Source organism: Urocampus carinirostris, chromosome 17 (assembly GCF_059441175.1).
Source record: "Urocampus carinirostris isolate Australia breed hairy pipefish chromosome 17, RoL_Ucar_1.0, whole genome shotgun sequence".
Taxonomy (NCBI): domain Eukaryota; kingdom Metazoa; phylum Chordata; class Actinopteri; order Syngnathiformes; family Syngnathidae; genus Urocampus; species Urocampus carinirostris.
The window spans coordinates 33,146,702-33,169,846 of record NC_142365.1 but is presented as its reverse complement, the minus strand read 5'-3'; the positions used below and the strand labels follow the sequence as shown (position 1 = coordinate 33,169,846).

The 23,145-nt window shown below is 37.9% G+C and overlaps 1 protein-coding gene and 1 pseudogene across 4 annotated transcripts in view; one reads left to right on the top strand and one right to left on the bottom strand.

Moving 5' to 3' along the window:
* The window catches only part of rapgef6 (Rap guanine nucleotide exchange factor (GEF) 6), a 169,353-nt gene that overhangs the window by 73,917 nt on the left and 72,291 nt on the right, over positions 1-23,145 (top strand). For 2 of the 4 annotated variants that reach the window (XM_088321255.1, XM_088321253.1), the window contains exons 7-8: positions 2,949-2,966; positions 19,829-19,960. In XM_088321255.1, the coding sequence (XP_088177381.1) occupies positions 2,949-2,966; positions 19,829-19,960 (150 nt within the window). Of the gene's footprint in view, positions 1-2,948; positions 2,967-9,751; positions 10,418-19,828; positions 19,961-23,145 lie in introns of those variants that run through there. The other 2 variants (XM_088321256.1, XM_088321254.1) reach the window with 2 other exon arrangements.
* On the bottom strand, positions 20,274-20,412 carry LOC148349837 (5.8S ribosomal RNA; annotated as a pseudogene).

The following is a 23,145-nucleotide window of genomic DNA, read 5'->3' as shown; positions in this document are numbered from 1 at the left end:
GAGCAGGGCTGAATACTAAGCTTTGAGAAGTGAAAGAGTTTTTCGAGTCACAATACTCAAACAAAATTAGGATTTTTAACATTAACAACAACTTTAATCAGAGCAAGTGAATGATTAGCTGTTCTCTTTTCTTTTTCTGGTTAGATTTGTGAAAGAATGCAACCCAAATCGTGGAAAACCTTATAATACATTCAAGACATGATCATGATACAGTAAATCATCATGATTGAAAATGACCTGATAATAAATATATTAATCTCTAAATTATTAATATTACAATAAAAGTATCTTAGAATTTACATTTTTTTTGTTTTATCTATAAAGAACGTTTTTAGAATTTTTGTGACCCCACAAAAAATTGTCATCTTTTACAGCAATAATTTAGTGTTTATAAAAACCATGCTCTGTTTTGTTTTTATTTGGGGCATGGATAAAACAATGAACAACAAAAAAAATAAAACACGGGGTGCTTGAAATCCTTAAAAGATCAGGTAATTGTGTAAATGTAATCCTGTGCAGTCTTTTGAGACATTTTTGTGATTAAGGGCTATATAAATAAATAGATAGATAGATAGATAGATAGATAGATACTTTATTCATCCCCGAAGGGAAATTCACTTTTCCAGCAGCATCCCTAAGCTGAGAACAATCGAAAATAACTGAGAACAATCGAAAATAACACGGGAGCTGCTGGAGTGGCTGCCATTCGTGACGGCGCCGGAGAAACGATTCAATTTGAATCATGTACAAACAAACAAACAATTGAATCATGTACAAGAAACGATTCAATCTGAATCATGTACAAACAAACAAACAATTGAATCATGTACAACAAACAAACAAAATATTTATGTTTCAATAAGTGGAGTGTTAATAAAATGGGGGGAAAATAATTTCTGATACTGATATAACCAGGTAAAACTAATTTTAAGTTACCTGTCCAAATGAATGTTGTGCCATCTCACCTTTCCCACTCTCTCTGCTCGCTCCTGAAACTTTATCAAATAGTCCAAAATTTTACCTCATCTTCTCCGCTCACCTCGTCGTCCTCTTCTCCTTCCACTTCGCACTACAGAGACTTTTTAGCTGAGCCGTCTCTTATGACACCATCCCCTGATCTAGACCAAACTAATGCAAGCAAAAATGCAATGGCAAAGCAAAGCCACTGAGGAGCTAAACGATAAAATTGGGGAAAGCCAGAAAATAACAAGAAGGTTCTTAAAGGAGACACACAGTGGTGATTTTGACCCATTGACCTGTGTCTTCGCCCACTGTTTGACTGATAACTTACACTAGCCTATCGCAGTTGTGCACAGATAGTCACGCCCACTAAACACACAAACCCCTTCCTAACCTACCATCCCGACCTTACTGTCTACTAAACACAATGGACGATACATTATCAATGACAATAAAGACAATTCAAGCCGCAAAGTATTGAACCAGCGATAACCAAAGCGCAAATTAACAAGGGTTTCTCTGTATTTCAATCCCAAAAGGTTCTCTTCAAAAGAGATATATTATTAGAACATTATATTTTACAAGGCCTGGATGAATTCAGTTCCTTTTGATAATGGTTCATTGATAACTTTACTAGATTTTAGCCTTAAAGGGACATTAAAAAAACTTAATTCATTAAGAAAATAATTTGATTATTGGGCAAAAATATGTGACTTGACTTAAAAATGCAATTTGATGTAGTGTTTTTCAAAGATTAAAAAGTGCTTGAATTTTGAGTGAAGTGCTCGTAAATGCTAAAAATTGTTGTGTACTTCAAAATGAATCTTCTCTGTGGTGGCTTCGCTTTGCCATTGCATTTCTTCTTCCCTTGTGATGAACTGCAGCTAGCATTATCTGTCCTATGTAGCATCATCGCTCTATATAGGTCGCGCCCAAGAGCACAGGTGCATGCTACACCTAAGCAGGGCACCATGAAATATGTATTATCGTATCGATTAGAGACATTTGTTATGGGCCATGCAAAAAATGAAGGTAGCGTTTTCCAGGTAAACAGTAATGAGAAGAACTTCCTGCGACCAAAAATGTAAGATCTACATATGACTGTAATTTTTACCCAACACTTAAATGGGGAGAGATTTTACACATCTAAAAATCACATGTCTTAAAAAAATGCACACGCAAGATTAAAACTCGTGTATACAAATTCCCCAAATATTTGTGGCATATCCAGATACATGATTCACACAATATTTGTTCTTTTATTGGTACTTGACAAATTGGAAACTTTGCTTTGAAAGCCCTAAATCGTGCTTGAATTTGGCCATGCAAAAAGGTGTATAAACCCTAAAAACATTTTAGTCCATATCTTATCAATGAACGTAATACAGTTGATGTGGTGACAATCAATATATTAAATAGAGATGATTATCTGGTCTAATTATTGTGACTAGGGAAAGAGTACCAATACCTGATATGAGAAAATAATCCAATACATTATAATCATAATTAATATTTATCCATTATTTTATTAACCATTATTTTGTTAAGGCATGATGACCATTGGTTCCTTATTATTTAAATTGATAGGTTATTAGTAAGACACAACTATGAATTGAGGGAAACCCCACCGCTAATGTTAAGGCGTATACTACTTTCCCTCCCTCTGATAGCATCAGCATGTCATGTCAGTTGGCGGGCCAGCTAATCACTACTCGCCACATGCACACACGCATGCTTGCTGGTTAGGGTTTTCAAAATGAGAAATATTTCCCTGCCGACCATGTCAACTTGCCCAAATATCAACATTTTTGAAATACGCTTATTTTGAGGGGCAAGCTTGTTTTTTGTTGGTGCAGTAGTAAGGAATAGCAGGGTTCTAGTGGTTAGAACTCCTGCCTCATTGTGTTGGATTCTAGGTCTGAATTTTCCCTCGCGCTGGTGTTACACTGAATGACTTAAAATTACTTTTTTTCTGCTCTCCTTTGCAGCACTATGTCAACGACCAGGTAGGACTTTTAATGCAATTATGACATACTTGAGTACAGTTTTCAAGGCTAGATTTAAAAAAAAGCCTAAGCAATAAATGAAAATTGAAAAATTCTGGGGCAAACTGTGGTCATCATCAAATGTTGCTGAACTGGACAAGCAATGTTCGAAATTACAATGTCTGCAACTTAACAAGTTCCAATGTATTTATGTGTGCACGTGTGTGTTAGTGTACACCTGTTTGTTTGGAAAACACTGTGGGTGGCTCAGAAGAGGCCACAATTATCTTTAGAAAAGCAGATGCATTCTGGGAAAGGACCTCCCCTTTAGTGACTTTTTAGATTTATTGAGGCCTAGTATTGTGAAATAGTTGCCCATAAATTACTTTATGAGGCAGCACGGCAGCTGAGTGGTTAGCGTGAAGTCATGAGATCGATGAAGCTGGCGGGCACAATTCCCCAAATCATCGATGAAGTTTGCATGTTCTCCCCATCCTTGTAAGGGTTTATTCCGGGCACTCCAGTTTCCTCCCACAAATCAAAAACATGCATGTCAGGTTAATTGGCTGGACCAAATTGTTCCTAGGTGTAAATAAGCGAGTGAGTTGTCTGTCTCTGTGTGCCCTGCAACTGACTGGACACCAGTTCAGAGGGTGTCCCTTGCCCACTGCGCGAAGATGGGTGGGATGGGCAAAGCACTCCCACGACCCTACTGAGGATAAGGAATGCAGATAATGGATGGATGGATATTTACTTCCTGATGGTGGCTCCGTGCTAAATGTGTTTGTGAATGTACAATACACAGATTTTGAACCTATTGTGTACGCACTCACTGTCGCGGTTAAGCACACAGTATGTTGTTTTTGAGACGTAATAACATTAGTCATCCATTAGCCTTGCTGCCTGCCTAAGATTTTTGCCCTGTGCTCAGTGGAAATGCATAAATGGCAATCTATAAATTGGTTTAGGAAGCATTTTATTCAGAGTCTTGTATTCATTTTATCGCATTTTTTGGGGCTTGATTTATGAAATCTGCATAATTTACAGGAGCCGACCTACATCCTTGTGACTTATTTGTCATTTTTTCCGTTTTACTCCTTATTGATCTGTATTGATCTGGAAATCATAGTTTGCAACTAGAGATGGATTATTTTACCTCTTGTGAGCAGTTGAATGTATGCTGCTAAACTTGATCCTAACTTGGAAAGTCCATTCGTGTGAAAAGTTCGAGTGATTTAATCACACCCACCAGACAAGTTGAGTTTCAATAGGGATTGGTGATTCTGCCTAAAACTAAAATCCTTGATCTATTAAAACGGGAATTTGAACTTATATAACTATAATTCGTTCATTCTTTTTTCAGCCGTTCGTCATCGCCAGAGATGCATTTTTTAACGTCTTGTGAACAGTGGAATTTATGCCGCATGACTTAAACCTGAGTTGGCAAATTGATGAGTACATTCATGTGAAGAGTTTGACAAAACAAACTCCAACACCCCTGTGGCCCTAGTGATTTCTAGTGACTGTAAAAAAATATATATAAATTTGTTTATGCAGAATACAATATGCGCTTTCCATTACATACGAAGAATCTGGCGGGCCACCAGGGTTTAATTGGTCTTGTTTAAGTCTCCTGTTTGTATTATTGAAAAACACAAAAATATTCTAAAATATATAAAGATGCGAAACTAAACAAAATAACTTTTCGATTTCGCATTATGAAATGATCGCAAACGCCATGGTTTGTATTTGTTTTACGTACCCCTGTAAGAAAGAATGTTGGTCAGACAAACCCCTCTCCTTTTTCTACAGCGCGCTCTTTCACTGACTCAGTTGTTGCAGTGTTTTTCACGCCCTACCTGCACTGTGATTAGATATCTGGGTAAAATCTGACAATGACTAGTTATTTCATATCTAGTGTATTAATGATTCAATAGTTTAGAAGGGCCTAAAATTTAAGATTTTTAAGCCTCTTTTTCAGGGACATGCTCTTTGCCATTCTATAGATCTTACCTAATATTTACTTTCTGTAACATAAGAACTTTTTCATATTGCAAATGTAGTTGTTTGAATTTAGGCCATTTTTGGGGAGGCTTTGGCGACCATCTGCCGTCCTCCTTGCACTTTTTGATTCAGGCCTTAGCACCACTCGCTTGAGTTCAACACATAGAAGCAGACTTTATTAAGACGCCTGAGACCTTAGCGGGTTACTGCGTTCAATAGAGCGAGCCAGCCAGCCAGCCAGCTAAGGCCATATGGATAAAACCATCAGCCTGCTAGCCTACGGCGAGTAAATACAAGCCGAAGAGGGTCTTTGTTCCCAGCATTGTTAAATGTGATAAAAAGCCTGCATACAAGGGCTTTGAATTTTTTGGTTTTGGATGGGTTTTTAGGGAACCTTGTGGTAATTTTTATGAGGAGAGAGTGCACCGTCCTTAGTTAAAACACTTTTTATGTTTATGGTTCCTGTGTTATATGTTTACATTTTTGAAAGTGCTAAATCCCCTTGAATTTGTTTTAAAAATTAGCTTACACAGCCGCAGCAGGTGTCATTGTTTAACCAAAAATACACAAGAACACCGTTTTAAATAAATGAAAATGTGCACATTTTTAATATGAAACCAATCATTATTACTGGGCAAATAATTGCCTCTTTAGGTAATGAATGCTGAAGGTGACTGCAAATACTTCAGATACTCAAGGCTATAAAAATTCTCACCAGAATTCAGATGTTTGTTTGCCACGATCGCCATGTTGAGTAAGATGGGCAAAGCTCAGCACAAAAACCATGAGTCCTCAGGCCTTGGGTTGCCAAGAAATCGTCAAATTCACAATATATTTCTGTTACTCCTGTTACCAACCATTAGGGTTTCCATGACGGACCTGCAGTTTACTTCCACATCTTTATTGCAGATGGGGCAATATCCAGGTCTTCTCTATTTTAAAAGCCTCAGGGGGGCAATTCATTCCATAGCTGAGCTCTTGAAAGATTTCTGAATAGGATCTTTTAAAGACACCCTGGAAAAGCAGTAATAAAAAAAAGAAGAATTTTCAAGAAAACATGCTATTTTCCCTACATTTAAAGTAAAAGCCTCCATTCCCCACCCATTTTCCAGTTTCAGTTAATTTTTGGAGGATTTGCCTCTACTCTCTCTTCTCTCATTTTACCCATTTTACCCTCTCTTATTTTGAGTTTTTTATTAATGTTCTAAAGTTTACACTAAACAGAATAAAAAATTAGGTGTCGACTCAATCTGGAGTTCTTTTGCCCTTCCTCATGCAAAGTTTCTTGCTGGCACAAGAGGGATTTTGAATTGTTTTGTACTGCTGCCTGCCAGCATGAGCATCTTTATTCTGTACAGTACATTTAGTCGCTTCTGCTGCCACTGCTGCTAATTTTAGGGATGACATCGGCATCACTTAGATGGCAACATTGAAGAATTTGCTCTCAATCTTTTCTCCATCCTCCTCTACATCTGTCTTGTGTCTGATCCTCTATTATACCGTTCCAAAAGACCCCACCTGCTTTATGGGAACTCAAAGCCAGGGATACATTGTTTTGCGTGTTGTTGTTTCAAAGTGCAGGAAGGGAAAGTCTCAGCTTTTGATGGCAGAAATTCCTGTTCAGCACTGTGATGTGTAGTATCAGATTGCTTGTTTTTGTGTGTTGGTGGAACAAATGGTTACATGAGATCCCCTCCATATTACCGGGAATATGCATGATTTATGGCGTGCGGATTAGCATATTTTCAGTTGAAAGTTTAGAGATTTTAGAGATTTTTGGTCACTTAATGACTCTCAATGGCAGGTGTTGCAGCACGTTGGTTGGGTAGAACTATTGTAGCATCACTATTTGAGTCGACCCCTAATCAAGCACGTGAACACTTGAGATCACTTTGCTCTCCACCAATACATACATGACAGACATGTTGTTTTTTTTACCTCATTGGCAACGATTTTTCCTGATTTTTATATAGTACTTTTTCTTGTTTTACTTTAATTTTTTTTTATAATTTCACTTGAAAACTAGAAAATTAGTCCCTCTTATTAATCTAGTTAAATTTATATCTAAAAAAAGTAAAATTATGTAATAGCATGTAAATGGATCTTTTTTTTCTGTCAAAAGAATTTTTTTCTTTGTGTTTGTTTTTGTTGTTGTTGTTTTTTTAACTGTAAAAAGAAAAATACTACTTAAACTGGGCACATTTTTTCTGACCAGGCGCAATATCAGACAATTTTGCAGAATTAAGAATAAAAAAAAAATTCTGAATTTGGTAACATGAAAAAAATAAATAAAAAAATAATAGAAGAAAGTTTGGTACGATTTATATATTTGCAGTCAACACTCCGATGCTAATTTGTAATTGGTTTGTGTTAGAAATTTGATCATCAATAACATCCATGTTGGTATTGTCATTTACAGCTGGTATGAAGCGCACTGATGAATTCAAAAACACTTGAATCTGTGGGTACCATCATATAACTAAAGTGGATACTGTCCAATATTCCTAAGAGAGCCTGTTTGTGAGCTTATATTTAATATCAAATCTTGACATTTCTAAGTCCGCCCTGCCAGATATGATGAAAATATTTGCTTTGTCAAAAAAGGTTTGTTACTTTTCAACTCACTGCCTCACTTTTCAGTAGTTTCATTGTTGCAGTTCGGCTGTTGTGCTAGTAACACCTCCAACCTGAAACCTGTTAAAGCAAAGGCTTTAAAACTCATTTCCAAAGTATTTGTTGCTGTCAACACAAAATTCTGACACGGTAAGAAAAGGCGCTGAGTTCTGAGAGCACCGCATGCCCTTCCCAAGAGGAAATGTCGCACAGGAAATACTGCCTGGAACTCTATACATGCAAGAGTGAAAGTGTTATCGCCTTATGTATTTATCTTTTACAGGTTTTGGACAGCAATTTTTGTTTAAAACCTAACAACCCATCACTTCATTAAATCAGTCACTGCACTCTAATCTGATTAAGTAATGTTAATGTTTGCCTTTTTTCATTGGCTTGCGAGGATTAAAATTCCTCCCTTTTTCTTCCCATCTCTTTCTTGTTTTGTTTTGTTTCTTTTAGTCATACCCTTCTCTATGTCTCCATTCATTTTTTCCTCCATCTATTTCTATTTCTCCTCTGCTCTGCTTCTCTTGTGTACACTGGCTCCTCAGAAGGCGGACCTCCATGTGCTTGCCTCCTATTGGGCGCTAGCCTAAAAAGATGATGTCATACTATTGCGGTAGGGAAGGGCGGAGGAAGCACAATTTTAAATGCATGGATGCTGTAGACAAAATGGGAATGTTGTGTTCCTTAGAATATTTCCTGCAAACAGAGAATTTTGTGCTGCCCCATGCATTTAGACCAAACTGTCATTCTCCAAAAAGATCAGTAGAAATGACAGTGTGAAGGAACTTTACCCATCTAGTGGCAAACTAATAGAATGAACCGAATCAAGATTGAAACATGTGAACATGAAGTGCATGAAGTACAGTGCGTTAGAAAAGGCACAGTTTATCACCTGTCCAGTGTTTGCCTTTCAGAGATGCTTAATCTTGCCTTTTCCGTTGGTTAGATTTAAAATTTGCAATCTGAATTCAAAGACATACTATTTTTTATTTACACAAATGGTCAACATTGATGCTAGCTGCTGGCCTTTGCTTTGAAATGTTTACAGCAGGCATCAGGTCTTTCAGATTTAATCCGGCCTGCCATACATTTCTGAGTATGTTTTTTTTAAAGCAGGTCTTTCTGTCATTTCTATCAAACGTTACGATTATTGGAGATAAATGCTAACAAAATGCTCTCTGGTTGTTAGAGGGTATTGTTTAGTTTGTATAGTGTGGTGAGTTGGATAAGGTGTAAAACTGCGTTAACTCAAATGTTGAAATAAACCTGTCAACATATTCAATGCCCCAGATCTCAAACATTTTTACCTATTGTTTGTGAATAAATGTGTTATGTTGAAAAAGACAGGGGGTCTTTCATTCGTATTTATAATATTTAGGGATGTTACTAATGTAGGCTGAATGATAAGGCTGAATACTTCTAAACAAAGCTAAAAATTTGGAGCAGACATTTTACTGAGCTGGCTCGTCTCAGAACCGAAAGTCTGGATCCGGGCCAAACTGAGTGTGACATTTCTGGTTCTAATTAAGACCAATACTAAAAATAATAAACATGTACACTTTTAATAAAATCCTTGTTTTGGACTAATTGTAACAGCAATCTTGTAGTCACTATTCTGAGAAGCTAACCTCATTTGTAAAAGAGCCCTTTGAGCTGCATTTCACCCCCAGGTAACCTAGCCTCCAATATCCTTTTGCTACTGTCTGAGCTAATGCTAATGAGTAAACCTTGTTTATTGAGCATGCATATCCAAATGTCTTCTTTTAGCATCATACTTATGTAGTTCTGCATCTTGCTCATGCCTTTTATAATAATCCGGTTAGGATATGGTATTGCATTTGTTAGCTTTGCCCTTTGACTGTTATTTTAGCCTATCGCTACAAAAAACTATTCCTACCGCTTAAAAGAGAAAGATATTTTGGAAAAAAGTGTAAATGTTTATAATGAGAAGTTCTCCCACGGCCCTCAATTTTCATCATCAATTTCTCACTGCGCCTGCATCAGCCCCAGCAAGACGGCAGAAAAGGGGGCTCTTTGTGGGTGGGATAAAGACTCCTCCCTTTTTTAATTCTCTCCTTTAACTTATGCATACAAGGGGGAGTGGCTTTTGGAGGTTTCCCCAATAGACTCAAATGCTTTATGTGTCCAATCGATAAGGTTGCCCCTTTTTATTTTTTCTCCTGGCCAAGCAATCCCTCTAATGCAGCTTCCTCCTTCCTCGCCTATCTCTTTCCCCCACTCTCCCTTTCTTTCTCTCTCTGTGCCTCGCTCACCCGCCTGCTATACAGGTGATGTCATTCTTTTTTATCTGGATTCCCTCTCCTCCCTTCAGCAGCAGCTTATTAGTGAACTCAAAGCTACAGCTCTGCTTTCTTCCCAAAGCGCCACCGCCCACCTTAAAAAAATCGGGATGCAGTCGTAATAGGGGAAGCAGGCGTGACCCAGCGTTGCAGGGAGTGTTTACCAAACCTTAGGGGATTGGCAGATGGCCATGGAGACTTGCTGGCAGGCTTGCAGCATTTTATTGCGAGTGCGATGGTGAAAGAGACTCACTGGAATTCTTATGACTTGACAGCAGAAGGGTTTCTCCTAGGGAAACTCCAAAAGCTCAAGTTGGATACCACATTAAGGGAAAAACTGTCTTCCAAATTGGGATTACATTTTTAGAAGTTTTGCAATACTCTTTGGGTTTTTTTTCTCTTTTTTTTCTGAAGGGGGTTTTCTTCACTGCTTTCCCCCCCTCACCATCTTTGGGAAAACGAGGGGGAACTTCCCTCCTCCTCCCTGGCTGAGAGATGGCTTTCCTAGTCCGTTGCTATGCCAACTGCCTGCAGCCGTGGTCCTCCAAAGTAAGCCATGTCGTACTGCCCATTGACTCTGACTTTGTGTGTGTGTGTGTTTAGCTTTTAGCTTTTCACTTTCAATAAAATAGGGACACAAGCAATCATCTGTTGGAAAGTAACTTCATGCTCGTCCTCGGATTTTTTCTTTCCATTTTTTAGTGTAGCATTGAAATGGTGAAACAAGAAGAGGACGGAGCAGAGTTAAAAAGTTCCTGATTCTGTACAGGTCCTTTGAGGAAAGCCCTTTTTTGATTTGTACTCATTGCCAAAAACATGAAAGCTTGTTTGTGTGTGTGTGTGTGTGTGTGTGTGTGTGTGTGTGGTCACATCTTGTTACATTGTGGTGCCACAAAGTGAATTGGAATTAACGTGGGTACTTTTATCTAAAAAAAAAAAAAACAAAAAAAAACAACATTTTTTTTAAGGATTACCAAGAAATAAAATATTTATTGTAGTGCTACTTTAATTTTTGACTAATCTGACATTTGCAAAGTTTTAACATGTAAGTTAGGTTCTTACATAATCAAAATATTTGATTTTAGGTAATCACAAGATATAAATGAAGTCAATTTAAAAAAATAAAATCAACAATATCTATTATTAAGAAGTTGGACAATTTGCATCTCGTATCAAACAGGTAATCTAGTTTAAAAAAAAAATACTTTCGAATATTTTATTTTAAACTAATTCACTATTTCTGGCACCTCTACTTGAATGCAACAATTAATCCGCAAAAAATTAACTAACAATATGATTATTTTAATTGTTTGATTGGATAAATCGATTTGGATAAATACGTACATGCTACTGGTAAAAACAAATGGTCAAAATTGGACTTTCTAAATGGAAATTGTTATACACATTTCCTCTTCAAAGTGTTCACCATATTTGCAGATTTCAACCTATTCCACCTTCACATCTCAGGTGCTACAAAGCATCTCCGTTTTCACACCAGCTATCTTCTATTGGCATCATTTATCACCTTTTTTTAACACTTAGTAGTTTATATGCACTTTGAAATGAGATTGGACTGGATAATGACTTATTGTAACCCAATCGGGATTTGAAAGCCTGAATGTTCGACTGCTGTATGGAATATTGGCAGACTTTTTTGGGCTTAGTTTTATGTTGGACTTGCATATTGAATTGTGGGTGGTGCCACTTGACAATCAGTGCTGAATGTGTGTTGTTCCCAACCCCGGACGAATAGCATAGATGCTTTCCTTGCTGCTAATGAGCCAGACACAGACAGGTTGATTTATTCAGTGCCAAGGCTGGCACGTGACATACGAACTGCCTGGTGTGGGTGTAGTGATTGGAATATCCAATTACAAAAACAAAGAAAGTGGATCAAAATGTCTCCAGACACACTTATTAATTAAAATCATGGTTCAATATAGCCTGTCAAAAACACTTCTCATTTATTTTGAATATTTACAATATATTCTAACTGGGGTTGTGTTTTAGGCCTTTTTTGTACGAGATTTCAGGAATATATTTTTTGAGCACAGGCAAAGTTTAAGATACAATAAATCAATTCATGATAAAGAAAATATCCTCGGGGGGGGGGTATCAAATAATAAAAACCTATTAATTGACCTGTAAGTTAGGTTCTTATTAGGAACTTAAAAAGTCAATAAAAACGTCAAAGTTCAGAGCGTGCTGGAGATTCAGTACCTGTCGCACTGTTTACGTATGAACTAGAAAAGAGAAAGCAATATTTTTTTTTTACTTCCGGGTGGATGCTGGGTGACTTCTCAAAACGCCACACGCTGGTGGCGGCGGAAAAAAGCACTACATTAATGTCCTGTACTCGGAAAAGGGTGCACACAATAAAAAATCAAACTTACAACAATGCCCGGATAGTTAGTGACATCCCGAAAAAAATGTTCGTATCTACCGTTTTACTAAGTCGAATGGTTGTGTGTAGTGGAGCGTCTGTAGCTCCTTAGTGAGAATCAATCCTCTTGGAATTATTTAATATGAAAAATGTACATTAGATGGTTGGAAGGGCTTTGATCAGATATTGGTCCACACATCAAGGGAGCCCCCATTTCCAAGTGTCGCTTCCTGCATCCAGCAATTGAGTGTGTATGGCGAGTAGGTAGAGAAGGAGTGTGTGAGAGAAGCGAATATATGTATAAGTATAGACAGAGCAGTTTTCTTGCTAAAAAAAAAGATGACAAAGTCAATTTATCATCATCAGGACTGAAAAGGATAACGTTAAATGCACATCTACAGGACCGCGATTGTCATGGTGAACCAAAATCGTGTGATTACATCACTGGAAACATCGGGCGCTGAAAAGTTTTTGTAAATTTCATGCATGGTTCATGCATAGGTGTAGTGTTTTTGCAACAAACTCATTTTAACTCAGGGGGCCGCACGATAGAACAAACATTCGGGGGCCGGACTAGTAGATTAGAGAGAAAGAAATAAGAGAAAGAGAGGGAGATAAAAGAAAGAGAGGGAGAGAAAAAGAGAGTGTAAGACAAGGAAATAGAGAAAGAGGGAGAGAGAGAGAGAGAGAGAGAGAGAGAGAACGTGAGAAACAAAAGAGATAAAGGGGAAATAGTGAGACTGGGGGAAAAAAAGCGAGAGAAAGAAAGAAATCCAAAGGGAAAAGAGGAGAGAAAGAGAAAAGGGGAAAGCAAGAGAGAGAGAAAAAAGAAAAAATAGAGAAAAAAATAAAAGAGAAAAATATAAAGAAAAAGAGAGCAAAAGAAGGTAAAAATACACAGAGAGAGAGAGAGAGAGAGAGAGAGAGAGATAACATGAGAAACAAAAGATATAAAAAGAAATAATGAGAGGGGGAAAGAAAGAAAGACATCCATAGAGAAATGGAAAGAGAGAAGGAGAGAAAAGAGGGAAATGAGAGGAGAAAGCAAGAGAGAGAGAGAGGAAGAGAAAAAAGTGAGAAAACGAAAAAAGGAAGAGAGAGCAAAAGAAGGTAAAAAGACACAGAAAGAGACAAAGATGAACTAAGAAAGAGAGACAAAGAGAGTGAAAGAGAGAGAGAAAGAAAGAGTGAGAGAAAAAGGGAGGAAGAGAATCTCCTAGCGGTCTTAATCTAGCCCGCGCGCCACCTGATTGACATCCCTGGTTTAGATGTTGAAGGTATCATACATTAAGGGCAGCAGTAGCTCAGGAGGTAAAGCGCTCGTCTTGGGATCAAATGTTGCAGGTTCCCGGCTCCTTTGTGTTATATGTTGAATTGTCTATGGGCAAGAATTTTTTTGTAATGTAAGATGAGGGTTAAATCTTTCTTTTAAAATGACCTATGTCTATATGAACTACATTTTCTGTTGGCCTTAAAAAATAAGTCAAAATAGCAAAAATTGGCAAAAAAAAATGGCACTGGCTCTTTCCATTTGAAATAAACATCTGATATTAAATGGGTCAGGTGAGCCTAGCATTCATGTTTATCATTATAAAAACCAGACTGAAATTTGAACCATATTTCTGAAGGGGCGTAGGCAGTGTTGCCACTGGAGGGCAATACTTGCCTGATGATGTCATGCCCTCAGGCTGGCAGGCATTCTGATTGCTATACAGACGTGACATCAGCTAATGCGGCCTTTGAGCAATGAAATATAAATTGCGGGTGCTGCGGAGGTCAGGTTCCTGCAGGGCTTGGTTTTGTCAATTAAAAGCATCAACAGAGGGATGCCACCACTGGCTGATGCGCTGTGAGGAGTCGAGCAAGGGATTTTATGGCCTGCCATGGGGACACCTGGAAGCTCAGATGTGCAGGAAGTCGCGGCAAAGACTATCAATATGGGTCACGTTACATCGTGTCCAGATTGTCTTCTACAAGTCATCAATTCAGACTGTATAACAGAAAGTAGAAATAAGCTAAACAAAGAAAAATTAGGACTGTAAAAATACATCTTTTATTGAACATACTATGGATTTGCACAAAAATTTAACACAAATGAAACCAATTAGGCACAGTGCTCGGTCAGTAGGGAAAAAAATCAACCTCTGAATATTTTTTAGGTACAGGCAAATACATAGTAAATTAAAACCAAGTAAACATTTTTTTTATCCTTGTAAACTAATAAAAGGCTCATTAGCAGAAGTAGAACAGTAAATAAAACAAATGTGTGCATTTTGTGAAGTACATTCAGTGGTCAACTGCAAAGTCTGTAGCAAAAGTATTAAACAATTCTAAACAGTTTGAAATCAAACGTTTTTTATTAACAACTGACATTTGTTCATTGGACTGCATGCATTTAATTTTAAATATGTTTGTCAGGCACAGTCAGGCGTAACGCTCAAGCTCTCTTAGAGTGAAATATATGCATATAAAATGTACAATGCAAATCATCAAAGCAGACGCTATCATACTTACGAATGAGATACGTTCCGGACATTTCTTCGAAAGTTGAATTTTTCCGTAAGTTGCTTCAGTGCTATATTTTGTGTAGAATGTATATTTAAGATTTATATAAGTATGTTTAAGGTTTGTATATATATGTTTAAGGTTTATATAAGTATTTTTAAACGTTGTATAAGTAACCTGAATTGTTTTGTACTGAAAAATAAACATTTGATAAAAAAATATGCTCTATAAAGATAAATAAAGTAAAGTTCAACTTAATTTTGGAAGATGGGCTTCAAGAGTTAGGCTACTTCCTCCTTCGAGGTAAAAAGTGGCCGAAAAAAAGCAATCCAATCATTTCTCAACTGCATCAAGCTTCCTCGATCCACTTTCATTTCAAATGAAACGGCTGGCCTCTTATTTACACTTCACACCAACCATATTGAATGGACGCACGAGATATCAAACAATAAAAATGTTGCTGGGTGAGCTCCCACAGCGCCACATGCCGGTCGCAGTGAAAAGAAGCACTACAGTATCGTCCTGTACTCGGAAAAAGGTGCACAATCCAAAATCTAACTTACAGCAATCTCCGGATATTTTTCGACATCCTGAAAAAAAATGTTCGTCTCTACCTTTGTAAGTCGAGGAGCCTTTTTGTATCTTTTTATTTGCCATATCCAGCCTAAAACCTTTCAAGTTTTGATACAGTTCTCATGCCACTGCTCTAGACAGAGCTTAACTATGTTGGAAAAACTTGTCTGGCGACAATAGTCAATGGAATTATTGTCCACTGACATAAAACATTCAATTCTAAAAAGTCTAATAAGTTTTACTTGTGGTGTTGTTCATATTTTTTAAATTATTTTTTTCGCTTGCCATATTTGATTCGTGTATTTCAAAAATAATTCAGCGTCTGAGAAAGCCTTACATAGTATCTATGTTACAAAATAGAGTTGCTTGAAGCAATCCATCGTCTCTAAGCTTTGACTGATACTTTGCATGCTTTGTTAAATTTCAATTCAAAGATAAATAAAGTTGAGTTCAAAATTTAATCTCCCACTGACAGTACTGTCTTCTATTTTACACAAGCACACAGAAAAACTGTGGACTGAAATTGGATCCTTTGGAAGGATATGATCTTCAGTTTTTGAAAGTTGTCTTTGATCTACTTCCTCTTTTGTGGATTCACGTATGCAGTACAATCTCCCGCCCATACTTCACTTTTATTACAGAACATTATCAAACTTCAGACACAGGCCTTTTGCTGTTTTTTTGTGATTTTGTGGAGCATCCATCCGTCTGAGGCAAATTTTATCCATAATTTAAGTGAAAATGCCAAGAAAGGAAAGAAAGACTGGTTTAAAGAAGGACTGGCTAAGGAAAGCTGGCGAGTAGGTCAAGTGACTGACCACTAGACAGGCGAGGCGGTGAAGCGTTGCAAAGATAGAGGACACGGTAGAAATAAAGTTGAGTTGAGACTATTTGTATATAAGGCGGGGCGGGGGAATATCTGCAGAACCACAGTGTTTATATCTAAATGCCAGCATCGATTCTTTTTTCAACTCTGGATGTTTGTCGGCTGTCCACTGACACCTCGGGCTAAGAGCACTCATGGCAGGTGATCAGCCAGTGACCCGAGCTTCTGACACAATGCCGGTATTAAGTCAGCTGTGTTGGGACCTCATGCTGGAACACTTGGTAATAGTGAAACAAGTCCTGTAACGGATCTCCTCAACTGTACAACTCTTGACTGAATTAAATGCTAATGTATTGCACGTGAAATAAGACCCTTGGTTGAAATTAAAATACTTGCTTAACATAAATAAATCCTTTTAACTGGTTATATACTTCAGTGAACATTTTTTGATGTGTAATATTTGCTAACCCTTACACCATTCAAATGTGAAAAGCTGACACACTGCTAACTGAATATTTACTATGGGACTATCTCAGGAAATTTGAATGCTGTGATAAAGTTGTTTTTCGTAATCCAATTAAAAAACAAAAATGTCATTCAATCTGTATTCATTGTTAATCAACACAAATATTGCAACTATTGTATTGTTTAAATTTTGCTCATAATGGCAAACGCAAATATCCCATTTTCGAATAATTGACAAATTAGTATGCCATAATCAGCTCGATTAAAATAATACAAGTCGTGCAATATTTATTTTTATTTGTAATGAATTCATAATGTAAAACATTATTCATATTTTAATTGCATCACAGAAATAAAGAACCTCATTACAATACTGTACATTAATTTTTTGAAAGAACCCTGCAGTGCAACACAACATAGCGTTGACCTCGAGCGAAAATGGCACAACTGAGTTAATTTTTTTAATTTTTCAGTTTTTTCCATGGGAGGTAGGAAGACCGTCTGTCATTCATATTTTGATTAACTTTTCAATATTGAAGTTCTGAATTGTTAATAATCCATAATTACCTGATGGCATACTTGACTACCTACATACCTAGTATGCACGGATGGCTGTACAGAAGTACTCTAAGGTCAACAAGGCATCATATTGAAATCCATTTTTTTACCCTAATGTTACATATAAATTCATCAGATGTTGGTTAAGCAATTATATCACGAGAATTATGTAAACAGTAACGCCACTATCGCAAGGAAAATGTTTTGAAATTTTTTTTGTAATTAGAGATATTTGCACCAGAAATTTCGATAATTTACATATTTGTTATCAATACTAATTAATTGGCGATTCCAAATAATAATACAAATTGAGTGCAACTATTTAAAAAAAAAAATGTAACAATTTTTAGCTTCCTTCTCCAAAAATCAATTATTGTCAGGAATGTAATTTTAACAATAGATAATATGTCCACTTTTTACAACCTGTTCAGGGTGTCTGGTGGACTTTTACAAGATCATGAAAATTTCCGGTTTTAATTATTTTTCTCGAGACCATATTGCATGTGTTGAAACTGACTGACGCTTTGCATGGAATACGACGGCAATGGGTTGGCTGTGGCATATTCCCTGGGAGCCTGCTTAGTGGTTGGATCTGCTGTGCTCAGTAACAGAGAAAACGAGAATGCCTAAGCGAAAGTGCATCTTCACAGATGAGCTGCAAAAGAAATTCCCTACATACTGTCCCGGTCGAAACAAATGGGAGGCAGGAAACACAAAAAAAGCTGTGCGCAGTGAGATTTCTTATGCCAAACTGACCCACTTCCTCGTAAGGCCTGGGAAAACAGGACGCTGTAAACGCAGTGGAGGGTGTGTTTACGTTTCACACTGTTAAACTCCATATCAGTTACAGGTCCATGTATTGCACAAACCGAGGTAATTTCTTTCACTAGGCAAACCAGGCAGTTGCTTAGGTCCCCCCTAGGTGGCGACGGAGAGTCAAAATTTGCATTGCAGTTGATGGAGAAGTTGAGTGTTGAGCAGTCTGTCGCTGAAGCTGCTCTTCTGTTTGGAGATGAAAACCGCAGGGAAAGATTAATTAATTAATGTAATTGCACAGCTGAAGAAAGCTGACACATTTATATTTTATCTACGACTCTCCTACTTTATTTATGAGGTGAATGGAAGACCCAACCCACCAATTGCGAACTTTCTCTCAGGGGAGAGAGAAAATGCATATGGCCGGATTAAGTTTGATGTGTGAAATAGAGTTTAAAGGTAATTGTAGACATGTTTTTGTTAAAAAGAGATAAACATCCCTTACAATAGCCATGGGTCATTCTATTCATTTTATGCTTAATCTGAGACATAACATGTCTGCTTCTTGCAGAAAACTTAGCCCCGATAAACGGTCTTTAATCCTTTTTTTCTTTAAATTTTTGTAAAATTATTTGTTTACTTTTATCTGAATATTGTTTGTGTGATTAGTTTTCGATATCAGAGATGGCCTTGATTTTGCAAATTTTGTTGAGTCATGTCTTCAAACAATTACAGAAAATATTATGAAAGACACAAATTAGCGCTGATTACAGAAATGATATTTTGAAATATATCATGTATTTATGGCACTACCAAAGTCCTTGATAGTGTTAAAGATCCTTCACAACAATTAGTTTAACACTATAAGAAAAGGATATGCCTTTAATATTTATGTTGGCATAGGGGTTTCTCCACCCTGCTCCTCTTCAGCTTGTTGTTGGATGTCGCCTGTGTTTGGGTTTGGAAGGAGGATGCTTTGTGTGGATTGGCGCAAAGTCGCCGCAGGACAGCATTGCTTACTATGGCACTGCCGTGATCCAAACTGGTAAGACTTTGGGCCATAGAGTCATTAAGCTGGGGCCGAAAACATTCTTTTTAATGCAGTGTTGACCTTGGTGAGTGTGAAACAGGAATATTTAATGTAAAGTTATTCTCCATTTATTTTCCATCGTGGTTTTTCATGTTTATGTAATTTACTTAAATCATGCAAAAATAAATGTTTTTTTTTACTATTTCAGAATTTTAGACAAAAATTGTATTATTATTTTAGTTATTTGTTGCAGCCCCTTAGCAACATGCAGAGTTCAATTTGTCTAACACTGACCTGTGAAGTGAAAAGTTGTAGTGAATTAAAGATTTTGTTTTGCTGTATGAATATAATTGACTTTTCTGAAATCATGGATGTATTTCCAAAGAAGGAGGAATATGAATGTGGAGGATGTGGAGCTCTTTATGAATCATAAATGGCAACCATGAATAAATTATCACTAAAACAGCTTTGGTAGTGGGTAGTTTTTCATTAGGTCAACTGTTTTACTAACTGTGGTTGGCGTCTCATGTTGTACGCATAAAGAAATATTGGGGCGGCAGTAGCTCAGGAGGTAGAGCGCTCGTCTTGGGATCAAGGGATCCCAGTTCGAATCCCGGCTCGCCCGTGTTACATGTTGAAGTGTCCTTGGGTAAGACACTGAACCCCTAATACCCCCAATAAGCAGGTTAGCGCCTTACATGGCTGCAAGGCCGCTATTGGGAAATGTGGAGCACATTGTAAAGCGCTTTGGGAAGTCATTGACTTGAAAAGCGCTATATAAATGCAGATCATTTCATTTCATTTCAAATAGTTGGTCATTGTCTCATAATGCCGTGCTTGCTGTCTTTTTTGGTGTCCTTGCAGCTTCCTGCTGACCTCAACAAGATGCATCTGACGGACAGTGCCCACCAACAGGTGATGCATGTGCCCGCCAGCCAGTCAGGCTGCAGTATTGCCAGCGATTCGGGCAGCAGCAGCCTGTCGGACATCTACCAGGTGGGAGGAAAAGCTATAATATTAGCGCAGATATTGGTTTTCGAGCAACTGTCATATATATTAAGTTCCATATTTTCAGTGTGCCTTATAAACCAGTGCACCTTATTTTCTGCAGAATATGACGAATAAGATTGGAAATGCATACAGTAATCATTACTACAGTGGGACCTCGGTTATCGCGGTTAATGGGGACCAAAACCACCCGCAAAAAGTGAAAATCTGCGAAGTAGCGACGACCCTTCAAAAAAATAAAATAATAATAATAATCTCATCTCATCTCATTGCTTATCCTTATTAGGGTCGCGGGGGGGCTGGAGCCCATCCCAGCCATCTCCGGGCAGGGGACACCCTGAACTGGTTGCCAGCCAATCGCAGCTGCAAATCACATGAGTTCTCGCAGCTAGCTGCGTTCTTCATCGACGCACGAGCCGAGTGATCCACCGCTAAGAGTCGTACAGCTGGGCGATTTTAGTCCGCCCGGGACGATCGGAGACAAATTCACGACAGGGTTTATACTTGCGCCGCACCGCGGGTGCCGTTCGGTCGCTCCCGCGAGCGAGCCCCTAACCCGCGGCGCGGGTACTTTCACAGTTATGGGGGTCCCGTGCACGTCCACCGCCTTTCGCCCGCCGCGGTGACGGCCGCCTGTCGTCGCGCCGCGCTACTGGGGTCGTCGTACGGGGGTAGCCCGATCACGCCCGCCGCCTTTTCTCCCGTCGCGCCGTGTGACGCCATGTCCGCCGAACTCGCTACGTCGCGCGGCCCGGGAGTGATTACTATTAAAAGAAGGCTGATAAACGATATTTGCAGACGATATACGTTCGTTGTAAAAGCTTAAAAATTGGCGTAAGACATTTTTAATAATGCAAAGAGAACATGGGATATTTGTTATAAATTCAAATAAGAAATTAACAGCGTAATGAAAACTTTTCAAGGTAATAAATTAAAATTTCAACACAATTAACATGACTAATCTTTCACTCTCACATTACTAATAAGTGTGTTGGTTTACACGGGGATATCCAATAAAACCAAGTAAGAAAAGTAGTATGATGATGAGATAATCTCTAATGTCAACCAACCTGATTTTTATGACACTGAATTCTTCTCTTCTTGGTAATAAAACACGCTTATGTTTAAGAACACGGAGGTAGATTATTTATTCATCTATTTATTATCTATTACTCATATTAGTGACTGAATTAATATGTTTATTGACTGAAAGATTTTTGTATGTAGATGTTGGTGTCAAGGGAAAGTGAAATTACACTCTGGGTTCTTAACACCCCCCAATGCTCTGAATATAAAATTGCCCGTGGTGAGTACTGTATTATAGTCCTAAGCCGCCATTGTGATTACGTTCGCATGAATGTCTTAACAAACTTTGTATTCTAATTATATAGACAGCAATCTCTTTTTTTATACCACGACAATCAATATTTCTTAATAAAAACTATGTACGGACTACGACCGCAACATGTTCCATCAGAAGCGCAGCGCTGAGAGGGAAATGAAAATCTAAGTTTGCGTTCACCTGAAGGGGTGTTGGGAATAAGCACAAAACCTTTTGTTTTTTTGCTTCCGTGTGTGAGTTGCTGCAGGTTGACGACATTTACTCGACATTCCATGCAAGGCTACTCACAAAGGGGGTGGATAGGAGAAAGACGCTAATTGCAAATGTGATAAGTATCCGCGAATATAAAAAATATTTGCGATAGGCTTAACTTTCGCTCCAGTCTGTGTCTTCAGACTGTGCAAAGTGGGGACTTCTGTCTTCAGAGGGTCCTCCCGATTTTTTATCCAACCAGAAGGCGCGGGGGTGGGTGGCGTTAATTTTTAAAACAGGAATGTTAAATCAAAGACGCTGGCTGGTTGAGGATAACAATGATAATAATACATTTTACTTCAAAGCACCTTTGAGGACACCCAAATTTACTGTAAACCAAATATCGAACCACAATAAAACAAGAATAAAACAAGCAACTATTGAATAGCAAATAAAACCAAAGTAAAGTTAGAATTTAGGAAACTTACTGCTACATGTTTCCTCAAGTTCGAGGTTGAACTCTTGAATGCAGAAATCTTCGTTTGTTCAGGCATACAAAGGAGACATTACATATTGTAGCTAGTGTTTTGTACCTATTTTAAGGGGAACATGCTTTTGATATGAGCTCATGTCATCTGTGTTCTCATATTGAGTATAGCAAAGTGTTATTTTTTATCTGCTTTATCCGTAAACAACTTTTGCCGCGCTGAATTTGAATGTAGTCATGTGACAAGGCTGCTATTTTTAAATGGTTCAACATGGTAGAGCCGGGTGGAGTTCTGCATCAAAATAAATGTGCCTTAGCGGAGACAGACAGACGTGTGCTTACGTAAAGGGGATTTATTAAGTAACGAAGTAACGACTTCAATGTTGTCAAATGTAGTGGAATAAAAGTACTGTTTTTTTCCTCACAAATTTACTCAAGTAAAAGTCCAAGTATAGGGATTTAAAATACTCTTAGAAGGACAACATTTCCAAAAACTTACTCAAGTAAATGTAACGAAGTAAATGTACTCCCTTACTACCCACCTCTGGTCCACAGTATGTACAATATTTTACATTCTTGACAACTAAAATGTAAAATACATTGAATTTAATGTTCTCTACTACTCAAGTATACAGTCAAATGCAATTATTCTTTACATTGACTAACCCAGGGCCACACTCACCTTTCCCGTGCCCGTGTGATTCTTCCTCATCAGGCTAATTGCTGTTGCAGCGTTGCCGTTTTGTCACTCATTACTTCCTATGGCGGCATAAAGGTTTGAGACAGGAAATAACCCTGACCTTTTCTAAGAGGACTGCACGCCAACCAGAGATTCGTGTTTTTTCGAGCTCTTCCTGAACATTGACATTGCTAAAGTTAATCTGTATTGATAATCCAGAAAACCACATGTCTCGAATCAGTCTTGTCCCTTCTGTGTACCTTACGTTGTTAAATTAAATCCAGTAAAACATTTTTAATTTATTATTTGATAACTTCCAAGCTAATGAGATACCATAATTAATGTGCCGGTCCCATTAAGGGATGTGTACCGTGTTGATGGCCTGGTTATTGAATTATTACCTCCACCAGGGAGGATTTCATCACTGATAGTTTTTTTGTTTCATCGCTCCTCCTGCAATTTGTAGCAGGAAA